Source organism: Ricinus communis, chromosome 7, assembly GCF_019578655.1.
Source record: "Ricinus communis isolate WT05 ecotype wild-type chromosome 7, ASM1957865v1, whole genome shotgun sequence".
Lineage (NCBI taxonomy): Eukaryota > Viridiplantae > Streptophyta > Magnoliopsida > Malpighiales > Euphorbiaceae > Ricinus > Ricinus communis.
Window position 1 is genome coordinate 15118733 of NC_063262.1, and position 13975 is coordinate 15132707.

The window sequence follows — 13975 nt, forward strand, 5'->3', positions numbered from 1 at the left end:
GAGAATGGGAACAGCATGATCAATTACTAATGTCATGGCTTTTTTCATCGATCTCTGAATCAGTTCTACCACGTATGGTTGGTTGTGAAACGTCTGCACGGGTTTGGAATAGGTTATTGCAGTACTTTGCATCTCAAACTAGGGCTAAAACTAGTTAGTTCAAGATGGAGTTACAAAATATGAAGAGATGAGTATCTTTCTAATATTAAAGTTACAATTGATTCTTTAGCCTCGATTAGATGCAATTCTTGATGGACTTCCTCGGAGTATGATGCTTTTTCCATTTCTTTAATTACTAGATCTGAAAGTTTTACTATTGATGGAGTTGAAGAATTTCTTATAGCTCAAGAATATAAGATTGAGAAACTGATATGCTTTTTATGCAGCTACAATCTAAGGCAATGAACTTATCAATGCAGTCTAGCACTAATGGCGAGTATCAAGGTCGTATCCCTTGGGAAAGTGAAAGCCCAGAGTTACTACTTTGTTCTCTGTTATCTTAGCCTAAAATGAATGATGAATAATTTCTAAATTTGATAATAACTACAAGCTGAGTTCTAAGTGAGATGCAGAAATGAATGGATAAATGAAACAACCAAGACAAGAAAGCAAACCAAAGGAAACCTAAACTACTTGGCAATCAAACAAAAGATAACAGATTGATAAGTCCAATTACGCTACCCGTGGATGAATTCTTAACTGAATTCGGTTTCTCTCTCTCGATAACCGAATTTCTAAACCTAATAACCTAAAGTTGGAATCTCTTCCTAACGATCGATTATTCGAATAGCATTAAGCTTTAATCCGCCTCTATTAAGCTTTGTTAATTCTTAATCCGACTAGTTAAATATCCTTATCTCTAAGTGATTATTAACCAGTTCTTGCTATTCAAATTTTCAACTACCAAATGAACTTCTCAATCACACAAAGCAATCTAAACACCACAATTCATAACGTCTCATGAATAATGCATTATCTTATTAATACTGAAAGCAAGAAGGATACAAAATTAAACTCAAACAATCCAACAATTTAATACTAAGCCAACGTAGTAAAGAAACCCAATGGATTTAATCGATCTAGCTACTCATGTTCATGTTTAAAACAACTAGGAAATCAATTATAATGAAAGAATAAAAAAATGGAACATATCCACCCTTTTCTCTCGAATTGGATGAACAACTTCAAATCTGAATTAGTATTACGATTGATCTCCCTAATTGCCTCTCGATTTGTTCCACTACTATTTTGCACTCGGAACCTTGCGATTCCAGGATTCTCCCTCTCTATAACTCTCTCTCAAACTCAGTACTCTGCAAAAATCGAACCAGCTGCCAAATCTCTCCCTCTGCTCCTTGCTGATCCTACCTCAAGAAATCGTTTTCCTTATATAATTGTCCCAGCATGGCCGGAGTCCGGGCCGTGCTGAACCTTCGGATCTTACAAATTAGGTCTTCTTCCTAGCCGTGCCATCGCCGGTGCTGAGCTACCACGAGCCGTGCTGTAGGCCGTGATAGCCTCGGAAACCGTGCCAAAACACCACATTTGAGGATCAAAGGCTAATGGGTTGAGCACGACCAGAGTCCAGGCCGTGCTAATCAGTAAGGCCTTGACCTAGGCCGTGCTTAATGTTTGAAATGCGAGTCCTCATCCAATTTTGATGAATTCCCGTCCGTTTTCTCATGTATTGATCTAAAATTGTTCAAACACTGATGATGGACCTATAAATTCTCCTGAAATGCAAAAGAACACAAAACACGGGTGATCTTGGAATAAAAGCACAATAATTGCTAAGAAAATACACAATAATATGCAAGGAAATATGTGTAAAACTATGCACATCAGAAACATAGTAAAAGTCATTAGTGTTTGCAATAACTATTTCTGGAAACCTTAATTTTGTTGGAAGTTCTAATTTTGTTGTTTATAATCCTAATTTTTCCTCTTGTCAAGGGAGTTCCTTTAATACTTACAGCTCTTACTATCCTAGAGGTCGGGGCAACTTTCATTATTCTCGTGGATCTTATAATGGTGGAAGAATGTCTTTTCCTCATGGTTAGGATGCTAGTCGTGGTAGAGGCAGATGGACTTCGGGTAATTCAAGAAAACCCTAGTGCCAACTTTGTGGAAAGTTTAGACACTTTGTGGACAAATGTTATTATCATTTTGACAAGAGTTTTGCTGGTCCCAGTTAGTTTGGTGCCTTTTTAGCAACTCACTCAACTTCTCACACAAATCATTCGTAGTCTTCAAATCCCATAGTTTACCTTACTAACTCAACACCATTTTCTAATGTGTTTTCCACACCTGAATTGTATGGTAGTAATTGGCATCCAAAATATAGAGCTTTGAATCATATGAATTCAGAAGTAATAAATCTAGTGCAGAGTGTTCCTTATCCTAGTTATGAGAAAGTTCAAGTTAGCAACGAATCAGGTTTGCCTATTCATAATGTTGGAATTTTTACTTTTGTCTCTCATTTTTACTCTAAAGAACTTTTTTAAAATATCTGTTATATGTCCTTCAAATCACTAAAAATCTAATCAGTGTCTCCAAATTTGCTAAAGATAACTCTGTGTTCTTCGACTTTCATCCTGACTTTGTCAAGGATCTGATCTCCAAGGCTGCGCTCATGCAAGGGAAGTTTAAAGGTAGTTTATATGTTTTTGAAGCCTCTCAAATACAGTTTCGGCTAGCTTCTAAGGTCTTGTTATCTCAGTCTTCTGTTGGTCCTACTAAAAAATTTATTGTTATTATTAACACAAAATCTTTCAATTCCTTCATTCAATGTAATGTTGTAAATGTTATTCAGTACAATATAAATACTCAATCTTGCAATGTTAATCAATGCTATTTCTGTAATAAGTCTAGTGTCACTAATTCTGTCTTTGATTTGTGGCATAATGGACTTGGCCAACCTTTTATTTCTTCTGTGAAATTTGTATTAGCACAATGTGTTATTCCTTCTACTAATAAAATGGTTCCCTCATTTTGCTCAGCATGTTGTCTTGGTAAAATTTATAAGTTTCCTTTCTTCCTGTCTAATACATGATATATTGAACCTTTTACTCTTACACATTCAGACTTATAGGGTCCCTCTCCTATCAAGTCTAGTGGTGGTTATTCATGCTACATATCCTCTATTGATGCATATTCAAAGTTTACATAGGTGTATATGCTTAGGCAAAAGTATGAGGCTTTCTAAACCTTTTTAATTTTTCAAAAACAAGTTCAATGACAACTTGGTACTAAAATCAAAGCTATTCAAACGGATGGAGGAGGTGAATATAAAGCTTTCAGTAAGCACCTTCTTAAATCTGGCATAGCTCATAAGATTTCCTATACACTCAAGAATATAATGGTTTGGCTAAGAGGAAGCATAGAGCTATTGTGGAGCATGGTTTAGCTATCTTGTCTCATTCTTATGTTCCTCTAAAATATTGGGATGAGGCATTCAGAACTATGGTTTTCATGTTCAACAAGTTACCTACTGCAATTCTTTAAGGACAGTCGCTCCTAAAGGTTCTTTTTCACAATAAGCCTGATTATCACTTCCTTAAAGTTTTTGGTTGGACTTGCTACCCTAATATTATACCCTATAATAAACACAAGCTTGAATTTCATAGCACCCCTTGCACCTTTCTTAGTTATAGCTTAAATCATAAAGGATACAAATGTATGGATCCTACTAGTAGATTCTATGTTTATGGGGATGTCATTTTTTATAAATATTCTTTTCCCTTCTCTCTAAGTTTGTTAATGCTTCTTTTGTTTTTGGTTGTGTCCATATTCTTCCAAGTGCTTCTCTACCTCTTGTTCCTTCTATCTCTTCCTTACTTTCTAAAGTAGTTGTTCCAACTTATAGTTCAAGCTTTTCTATTTCCTTACCTTCTAGTTCTCCTTCTCTTAATCTTGATACTAACACCTATACTAGAAATGTTTCTCCTGCTGTTTCATGTTCTAATGTTTTAGGTAATGAGGTTGTTATTGTTATGTCTCCAAAAGTTGAGCCAGCTCAGAGTCCTATGATTGAATCAACTTCTCTTCCAATTGTCCTAGCTCCTCCACTTAATACACATTCTATGGTTACACGTGCTAAGCCTGGTATATATAGACCTAAGCTACTTTAAAATGCTATTAAAGAGCCCATATCTGTTGCAGGTGCTTTGTCTCAGTATGAATGGAAAGTAGCTATGCACGCTAAGTACTCAGCTCTTATGGATAACAAGACTTGGTCATTGGTACCTTTTCCTACTGATAGAGTGCCTATAGGATGTAAATGGGTTTTTAAAGTAAAGGAAAATTCAAATGGGACGTTTCTAGATACAAAGCATGTTTAGTTGCTAAAGGTTTCAATTAAAAGCCTAGCTTTAATTTTAAAGAAACCTTTAGTCTAGTTGTGAAGCCACGACTATTTGAATTGTATTGACAGTTGCATTGAAGCATCAACGGTTTATTCAACAACTAGATGTGAATAATGAATTTCTCAATAGAGAACTGCAGGAAGAAGTGTATATGCATTAATCATGGTTTCAGCACCCATTTTATGGATCTAAATATCGAGGGAATTATGAAAAATCCTATGATGAAAGTTACTGTATTTTTTCGAGTCTTAGGAGATTGAGGATGGGAGAATCCAATTTAGGGTTGAAAATAATTGAATCAAAATCACTTTCCTAGAATCAATTTGGATTTAATTTTTAGAAAAAATAACTTATTTTTACAAGTTTAGGGACCAAATTGTCAAAAATCTCAAACTTTTGGCCCACAAAACCAATCGACTCTATGTACAGTCGATCGACTAAGCACATAGATGAATCAGCTCTGTGATTCGTCTATACACAATGTCAATTGTTTATTTTTTGAGATTCAACACCGTTTTATGCATATTTTGACTTTAAAATGCCCAAAAATATAAAAATAAGTTTATAGAAGGATTTTTATGATAATTATTAAGATTTGTAAAAGATTTTTATTGGATATTATCGACCGATAAAAGAAAATATTGTTTCTTTTAAAAATGAAAAAAAATGATTGAAGCTTATCATTCTATTCCTTTAGAGTTTCCAAACCCTAGCTCTATATAAGCATCAATATGTCCTAGGTTTAGGGGGGATTGATTCAGCAGATAGACGATCATTCTTTTCGGAGAGATTTTTGAGTTAGAGAAAAGAAAAACCTACGTTCAAAAAATACATAGAGTTTTCCTTTAGTAAGTCACTAAGAAAGAATCCTAGATTAGGAAATTTTTTTAGAATGACAGTAATTTTTTTAAGATTTCAAGCAGAACTGGAACCTCAACCAACCTTCAATTCAACTGCTTCATTGTCTCCTGAGACTCGCAGAACAAAAATCTACAGTGAAAACCTGAGTGTTCCCTCCACATCCACATCCACATCATCAAACATCACTTTTCCCTCTTAACTATTTCTTTTGTTTTATAATTCTAGAAACATGATTAGGATGTATTGATTATTATTTCATATGTTTTATATGATTAGAACATGTTTTTCTTATGAATTAACATGTTATGATTTGTTGGTTTGAATATGATAATATAAACATGTAGAATTTTGAATCTGATAGTATGTCTTTTATTAGGTTTTGAATATGATTAGTTAAATGAGTAGGTAAATATAATTAATTTATATTTCTATGCAATTGAATTAGACTCTTAGGGTATGCTTTGCACATCTTGGCCATAATTTTCATATTTTTAATGTATTTTAGCAATGTTTATGCACCGTTGTTAGTTTTTTAGGTGTTTTTCATTCATTTTTTAGTTATAGGAAAGGTTATAATAACTCTATTTAATTTTCTGCACATTTATTTTTATTTTATGCTTGATGTATGCTAAATAGTTGTAATGTGATTACCTAATTAATTGGACATATAGACCTTAGATTAAAAATTGGACCTAACATGAAATTATAGTCCATTAGGTTAATCATATAATAATTGGGCTAAATCTAAAAATCAATATAGACCTAGTGGGCTTTTGTCATGCTTTAAATGAATTAATTGCGCTACATCAGATTTAAGATCACTTAATTGGGCCTCAACATAAAAAATAATCTATTTAAGCTTAAAGGATGAGATCAAAGTATAATTTATAATTGTGCTAGACTAGGTAACCTTGTACATAATTAATTAGTAAAATAATCTAACAAATTAAACCTAGGTTGGACTTAATAAAATGAGATAGACTTAAGAAGACCCCACATGCTATAGTGAATGCTTGTAAATATAAACTGTCGCATTTATAAGGAATAACTCGTTAAATAATAAAATTCAAGACCGAGATATACAAATAAAGAAATTATCTTCCGGATCCATCTTTGGATCTGGTCAAGCTTCCTTATGAAATCTGTCAGCACCTATTTTCCGGATCTAGATATTACAGAAAACCCTATGATGAAAATTACTACCTTCTCGAATCTCGGGATAGAAAGGACAGGTGAACCCAAGATTAAGGTTGAGGTTAATCCAACCGAAATTACCTTTTTAAAATCAATTTGGAGTTAATTGTCAAGAAAAATAAAGTTTGAGGGTCAAAATGATGAATTTTACAAGTTTGAGGACTAAATTGTAAATTTTTATCAAACTTCCCATGTATAGAGCCAATCAGCTCTATATAGAGCCCATCAGCTCTACACAGAGCCGATCGGCTTATCATAGAGCCAGTCGGATCTGTGCAAAGCTGATTGGCTCTACACAGTGCCAATTAGGGTTTTCTTTTTGGACGTTGTTTTTTCTTGAAGCTTTTACGTCCAAATACATTTATAGAAGGTAATTGACGATAATTATGGATTTTAATTCAAATTTTAAAGGATTAATATTGGATACTTGTCAATTTATTTTTTGAAAAATCTAAGATTATCTATTCCTTTAAGAAACCCTACCTCTATAAATAGAAAAAGATACCTAGGGTTAGGGCTAACAATAAGCTAAAGAACAACTGAAGAGAAAAGTTATAGAAGCTAATATAGATTTGAGAAGAATGAAAAACTTACATTCATCACTGAGGGTTTAGGTTACTAAGAAAGAAGACCACATAAAAGAATTGCTTTTTGAAACTTTTTTTTGAAGTTGATAAAAGCTTTTCCAATACCATATCTAACACTAGATTCCCAATCAATCTTCAACTCAGCGCTTCTTCATCTCTTGAGACTCACAAAACCATTAACTACGGTGACAGCTGAGGGTTCTTAAACATGCATCCATCATTATTAACATCGTTTTAAACTGGTTTTCTTGTTCTTATGTTTTCTTTTTTCCTAGAAACATGATTAGGGTTACTTTTCTACACTATTTTTATGATTAATATGATTAGATTAGGGTTTTCTATTAATCTACATGTTATTGATTTATTAGGTTATGGAATCTGATAATAAGAACATTAGGGTTGAAATCTGATAATATACTAGCATTAGGGTTTTAGAATCTGATTAGTCACATGCATAGGATTATATGATTAAATTTATGTTTTCATTATAACTTTGTAATCAAATTAGTTTATTAGGATTATATGATTAATCTGCCATCTTTGTTTATTATGTGTTTAGTTTTTAGGGTTTGTAAAAGCTTTTGGGATTTTTGGCTCAATCGATTGTTATTTGTTATTTTTATCTTATTTTTACTTTTCCATATTCTAATTGTTTTTTACCCTCTATGCATGTTAAAATCGACTTTGGGGACGTAAGGATTACACCGAAAATTGAAGAAACCAGTCTGGATGCCCTAGACCCGATCGACTCAATACAGAGCTAATTTGCTTTGCATTAAGCCGATCGGCTTTATGTCTATAGTTGATCAACGCTACACCTCCTTGCCCTATCTTTTTGTGTTTTGCGAGTTGTTGATGTACTTTCATCGGTTTTATGTACTATAGTTAGGTTTTATGGCTCTTCTTTGCAACTTTAGTTGTAGGCTGGGTTATAATAGCTTGATTTATGTTTATGTTCTTTATTTTTGTTTGTTTGATGGTTTAATGTATAATAAATAATTGTAACATGACTGCCTAATTAAAAAATGGACACATAAACTTTAGGTTAAGAATTGGATCCAACATAAAAACTGTAGTCCAATAGGCTAATCAATATTAATCAGGCTTAAGTTCTAAAATTGAAGTAGATTTAGCAGCCTTACCATGTTTTAGTTTGGATTGGATTATATTAGAATTCGGTTTATATAAAATGAGCCTTATCATAATATGTAGTCCATCTAGGATAAAAGGCTTGGAAAGGCATAACTTGTAATTGGGCTAGACTAAGTAAGCTATGTACATAATTAATTAGTAAGGTAGATATACAACTTTAATATGGGTTGGGCTTAATAAAATGGGCTAAACTTACGTAATTATATGTGTTATTTGGTATGGCTATATATGAATTATCGTGTTTATAAGGAATGACTTGTTAAATAATAAAATTAAGAACTAATATACACTAATAAGGAAGTTGACTTCCGAATCCATCTTTGGATTTATGGCGTAAGCTTTCTTATAGAATCTGAGAAATGCCACTCAATAGTAAAATTATCCCAGTGATTACCCGAGTGGCGACTCCTATCTCCGCACTAGTCTCAGTGACTAGTTAGAGTGTGCCCGATTAGGTTGAAAAGCCTTAAAATGTCGTGGTCGCTAAAAATACTAGGGTGCACGCCCGAAACCGCCACCTATAGTGGCGACTCCGCTAGGGATAAGAGAAGCTGATTCTAGTTAATTTTATTATTTAACAGATTATTCTTACATCACTATACCATTATCACACATTGTGCAATTTGGTCCCTACAGCCTTGATAGCATCGGTTACTAGTTCTTTGGTTATACTCAAATCTTAGAATTACGACACTAGCAAACCATCACTCACAAGTAATGAGTGAATTTCCTTCGTCGCATAGACCATTGAGTACGGAGAAAAACCAAGGAAAAGCACTTTTTGCTTGTGGGAGTCTTTTATCTTTATCCAAAACTCAACTCATGGTAATGACCGTAGTAATCTCCCGTAGGAACCCTGTTATTGACTATCTGAAATTTTTTCCTTATAAGTGTCTAAAGCCCAAATATTAAAGACCTTGGCCCAAAAATGTGGAATCAGGCCCTAGGCCCCAAATATGTAGGCTTTGATACTTATACTGAGAAACATTATCTTGTTTGTTTTAAAATCTTGAGAGTGTATAGCATGCGCAACAGGCTTAATATCCCCTGTTGATAGAAAGCCCAGACCCAATATTCTAGGGAAGAAGACTCACTATGAACCTTGTGCGGGAGTAATAAGTTGGAAGAGTGAATTGTAGATTATCATGCATCTTATGCATCACATGCATCATACTAACCCTTATCTTTTAGCCATATAGATTCTCTTGTAGGTTGGAAGAGGCAAGATAGTGGGAGACTAGAAAGAGTGCCTATTTCTCCGAGAATCAGAGCTGTGTTAGAACATCTTAAAAGACTAAGACGCCAAGCTACCAAAGCTACATCTAAAATGGCCAACGAGAGAGCTAACGAGCAAGATGTTGAGATCCTCAAGAATGCCGTCATAGGGGTGTGATTCTAGAAGAGCTCCAATAACTCTTGGCTGGGATGGCTACAAACCAAGCTCCACCTGCTGTTCTCATGGTGCTGGCTAATCCTCCTATTGCTGTTGACCCGCTGCAATTGCCGCTAAGACTACTGCCACCACTGCAGCTGCTCTACTGCTGCAACCAATGCTAATACTGAAGACCTAATTAGAAGGGGACTACCTAGAATTTTTAGAACTTTGATGAGTTTATGCTAGACTAGGCTAAGAAGGAGACTGCCCTTGCCATTAATGAAGCTGGGAGTAGCTTGAGCGCTTGATAAAATGTAGAGTATGTTAGAAATCAAAGGTTTGGACCCTACCTATGGTTTCGAAGAATTGGTTCTAACATGAGAAGATAAGCTTCCTACGAAGTTTAGAACGCCCAAGATTAACAAGTTTAATAAGACTGGTAATCTGAAAGTTCATCTGAAACAGTATGTAACGATCATGGGAACTACTCAGTTGAGTAGGACCTAAATTGTTAAACTATTCGTGTTGTCTCTTGAAGGACCCACTGTCAACTGGTACCACGGTCTGGAAAATTCATCCAAAGTTGAATAGCGCGATTTATGCAATTCTTTTGTCAAACAATATGATTATAACACTCATTTGGAAGTATCGATCATGGATCTCGAGTCTACCAAGCAAAAGCCAAGTGAGTCCTTCTCTGATTTCTTAACAAAGTGGAGGAATAAGGCTGGGGAAATGAAGAATAAGCCCTCTTAAAAGGGCTACAGGTCAAGGAAATTGAAAATGGCAAAAGAAAGACTGTGAGAATTGGTGGAATGGTGAATTACCAAGCTAGAGGGAATAGGACTTAGATGTGAATGTTGTGCAACTGATGTGCATAGTTTTACACATGTTTGCTTGCATACTATTGTGCATTTTCTTAGCATTTATTGTGTTTTTATTCCAAGATCACCTGTGTTTTGTGTCTTTTCATATTCTAGGAGATTTTATAGGTCCATCATCAGTGTTCGAGCAATTTTAGATCAATCCCGGGCGAAAACGGACGTAATCAAAAGTGTTTGACCTTGGGTTGACTTTTAGGAAGTCAACACGGCCCGTTTTGGAGCCCGTGTAGAAATTCCAAGGCCGTGTAGCTTAAGCACCTTGAAACAAGATGGTTCCCGAGGGTAACACGCCCTAGAGCACGACCCATGTTAGTTAATACGGGCTAGAACACGCCCATGCTAGGATCAAGAGCACGACCGTGTTGGTGACACGGGCCAGAACACGCCCTTGCTCAATTCAGTTTATTTTGCCATTTGGATACCAACACGGCCCGTGTTGAGGGACACGGGCTGAGAACACGCTCGTATTTGTGCATAGTATAAATTGAACGAGCTAAAAGGAGTTCCGAATCGGCAATTTTAACTTTCCATCTTCCTTTGTAATTTTGTTACACATGTTTCAGGCATTTTAGGGCTGATTCCACCTTGAAACGTCAGATTCATGATTCTGGGATTTGGATTGAAGATTGAAGAGGAGTTTGAAGTACTTGTTTGAAGCTCCACCTCTTACAAGAAAGCTGGCTAGATAGTTAGTACTACTAACAAAGTTTGACATTGAGTACATCATCAAGAAGGTGGTCAAGGGTATGGCCGTAGCTGAGTTTCTAGCTCATAATGCAATTGAAGGAGATGACTCTTGGGATCTAGAATTTACTGATGAAAATCTAGAGGTAATCGAGATCTAGGAGTGGAAGATGTACTTTGATGGAGCTATAAATGCAAGAGGTGCAGGTTTAGGAGTAGTTATGATCACACCACAAGGAGAAATGTTACAATGGCCAAGAAATTAGACTTTAAAGTGACCAATAACATGATAGAGTACGAAGCATGTTTATTTGGATTAGAAGCGGTCGTGGTAGCAGGAGCTAAGCACTTGTTGGTCTATGGGGACTACATACTAGTGATCCAACAAGCCCTCAAGGAATGGGAAGTGAAAAAAGAGAGGTTGAAGCCATATGTCAACTATCTCAAGACTTTAGTGTGCAAGTTCTCCAAGTGTTCTTTTGTACACTTGCCTCGAGACGAGAATCAAATGGTGGATGCATTAGCTACTCTATCATCTATATGGATCAATCCCTCGCAACTTTCAATGAGATCTTTGGTGATTGTAAAATTAGGTGCACCTTGTTATCAAGGGGGTTGGATAATGCAAGTTCAGATGGGATCAGAAGAGAAGCCATGGTTCTATGATATGAAGAGGTTTATAGAAAAGAAGAAATATATAAAGGAAGTGATTACCAGGGAAAGATACGCACTACAAAATCAAGCTAGGAATTAGATTAGCCATGAGGGAGTCTGATATAAAAGAATGTTGTCATGTGTACAACTCCAATGTGTAACTAACATAGAAGCTCAAGTAATGATGGAGGAAATGCACAAAGGAGTATGCAGGGCACATATGAATGACATAGTGTTAACTAGGAAGATCATGCAGCAAGGATATTATTGGTTAACGATGTAAAAACATTGTATAGCACTGGTGAAAAATGTCGTGAATGCTAGCTGTATAATAACCTGAGTCACATACCTCCGACTAAGCTGCACAACCTAACGTCTCCTTGGCCTTATACAGCTTGGGGGATCGACATCATTGGTAAAATAAAGCCTTCTTCAAACAGTCACAGGTTCATAATCGTAGCAATTGATTACTTCACGAAATGGGTCGAATCCGAGTCATTCACTACCGTGGGGGCAAGGTAGATGGCTAGATTTATAGAAAGGAACTTTATCTACAGCTACGGGGTCCTACATCATGTTGTGACAAATAATAAGGTACAGTTCATGGGTGAGATAGTGGACCTGTTAGTGGAATACAAGATCGAGCATCATAAGCTTCTCCGTATAGACCTCAAGCAATGGAGTAGTAGAAATAACCAATAAGAACTTGAAAAAAATACTCTTAAAGATGGTGTGGAATCACAAAGACTGGTCATTTCGGTTACCCTTTGCACTTTCGGGATATCAGACAACCGAGCGAACATCGACTGGGAAACACCATACTCTATGGTTTACGGGACTGAAGCAATTTTGCCGGTTGAGTTAGAGTTGAAATCATTAAGAGTTGTATTAGAGGCTGAGATATTGGAGTATCACTCAGTCGAGCAAAGATACCAGCAATTAGCTCTAGTTGAGAAGAAAAGGATGAAAGCCCTATACCACATGCAGTTGTATCAGAAAAGGATAGCAAGGGCATTCAATAAGAAAGTAATGTTAGGAAAGATCAGAGCAGATGATCTAGTATTGAAGCATAGAACACCTATTGCATTTGACCCAAGAGGGAAGTTCAGGCCAAATTAGGAAGGCTCATACTTGGTAAAGAAGATCCTGCCCAAATGTGCTACTAAGATCTCAGACCTAGAGGGGAATGAGTTCACTGAACTAATAAACTTGGATCATCTCAAAAAATACTATGTATAAAAGATAAAAATGATAGAAAAACTAGCCTGCTGATCAAAAAACCTGAAAAGGCTGGTCAGGCAAAAGTCTGGGTAATAAGAGAGAAAATAATCAGCTAGAAAATTTGAAAAGACTGGCTGATAACAGGAGTTATATCATGAGAAATTAAAATATACCCATATGAGCTTTTACTAAATGAATAAATTATTTATAATTGATATCAAATATATATATGTCTGTTTATCACTCCACACTAACTGAAAGAGAAATAAAGCTAAAAGTTCTAAGCAAAATAAATGATATCTAAAAGAAGCATATTTTCTATTTTCTTGTTCTTCTCTTCACATCTGCATCCCTAAATAGAGTAGCTAATTCTCGAGTTCTCTTGAACCACTCAAAACTAAAAGAAGTGGAAATCTGAAGCTGAACCCAAGCCTTGAAGTTATCATCAGTAGTCAAATCGCCCTTAGAATCAAGGTTTCACTTTATGTCTTGGAGGGGGCTAATGTCTCTCGATCTTATCCAGGAAGTCCTGTCTGAGTGTCAAGCCTTCGAATTCAGGCGGAAATTTCAAGATTTGTTGCTTTTGCCCATACTGACGACAAAGTCTCTAAGGTGTTAAAATGTGGATGCCCATAGTCTAGGTAAGGGTACGCAGTCACTATACACTATGAGTTGGACATACTTGATTCTCCATCAAGGGCAAGTCTAGCGAATGAGTGTGTCCGAAATGCCTTTCATCCAGAAAATCCAACCATCATGACCCCGTGGGATAACAATATATCAAGTCTGCACATGCTCCAGCTTGTACTTGTCGACATTCCTCTAGATGGTTGCACATGCTCTAGCTTGTACTTGTCGACATTCCTCTAGATGGTTAGTATCTCACGTAGGCAAAAATAAAGTCTGCTAGTTCAAAAACCCGAAAGGAGAAGAAGAAAAATGAAGAAAAATAAGCTAAGTTAAAAACCCGAAAGGACAGTTTAGGCAAAAATAAAGTTT

The 13975-nt window shown here is 35.7% G+C and overlaps 1 protein-coding gene across 1 annotated transcript; it reads left to right on the plus strand.

The window, feature by feature from the left end:
* The first annotated feature begins 11351 nt into the window (after positions 1-11351).
* Positions 11352-11855, plus strand: LOC125370632. The gene has a single exon (XM_048376924.1). It carries the CDS (start codon positions 11352-11354, stop codon positions 11853-11855), a length of 504 nt encoding a protein of 167 aa, XP_048232881.1.
* The last annotated feature ends 2120 nt before the right edge of the window (positions 11856-13975 follow it).

What these genes read in the sequence shown, in the direction of transcription:
- LOC125370632 (XM_048376924.1), top strand. Translation starts at nt 11,352, where the DNA reads ATGGCCAAGAAATTAGACTTTAAAGTGACCAATAACATGATAGAGTAC.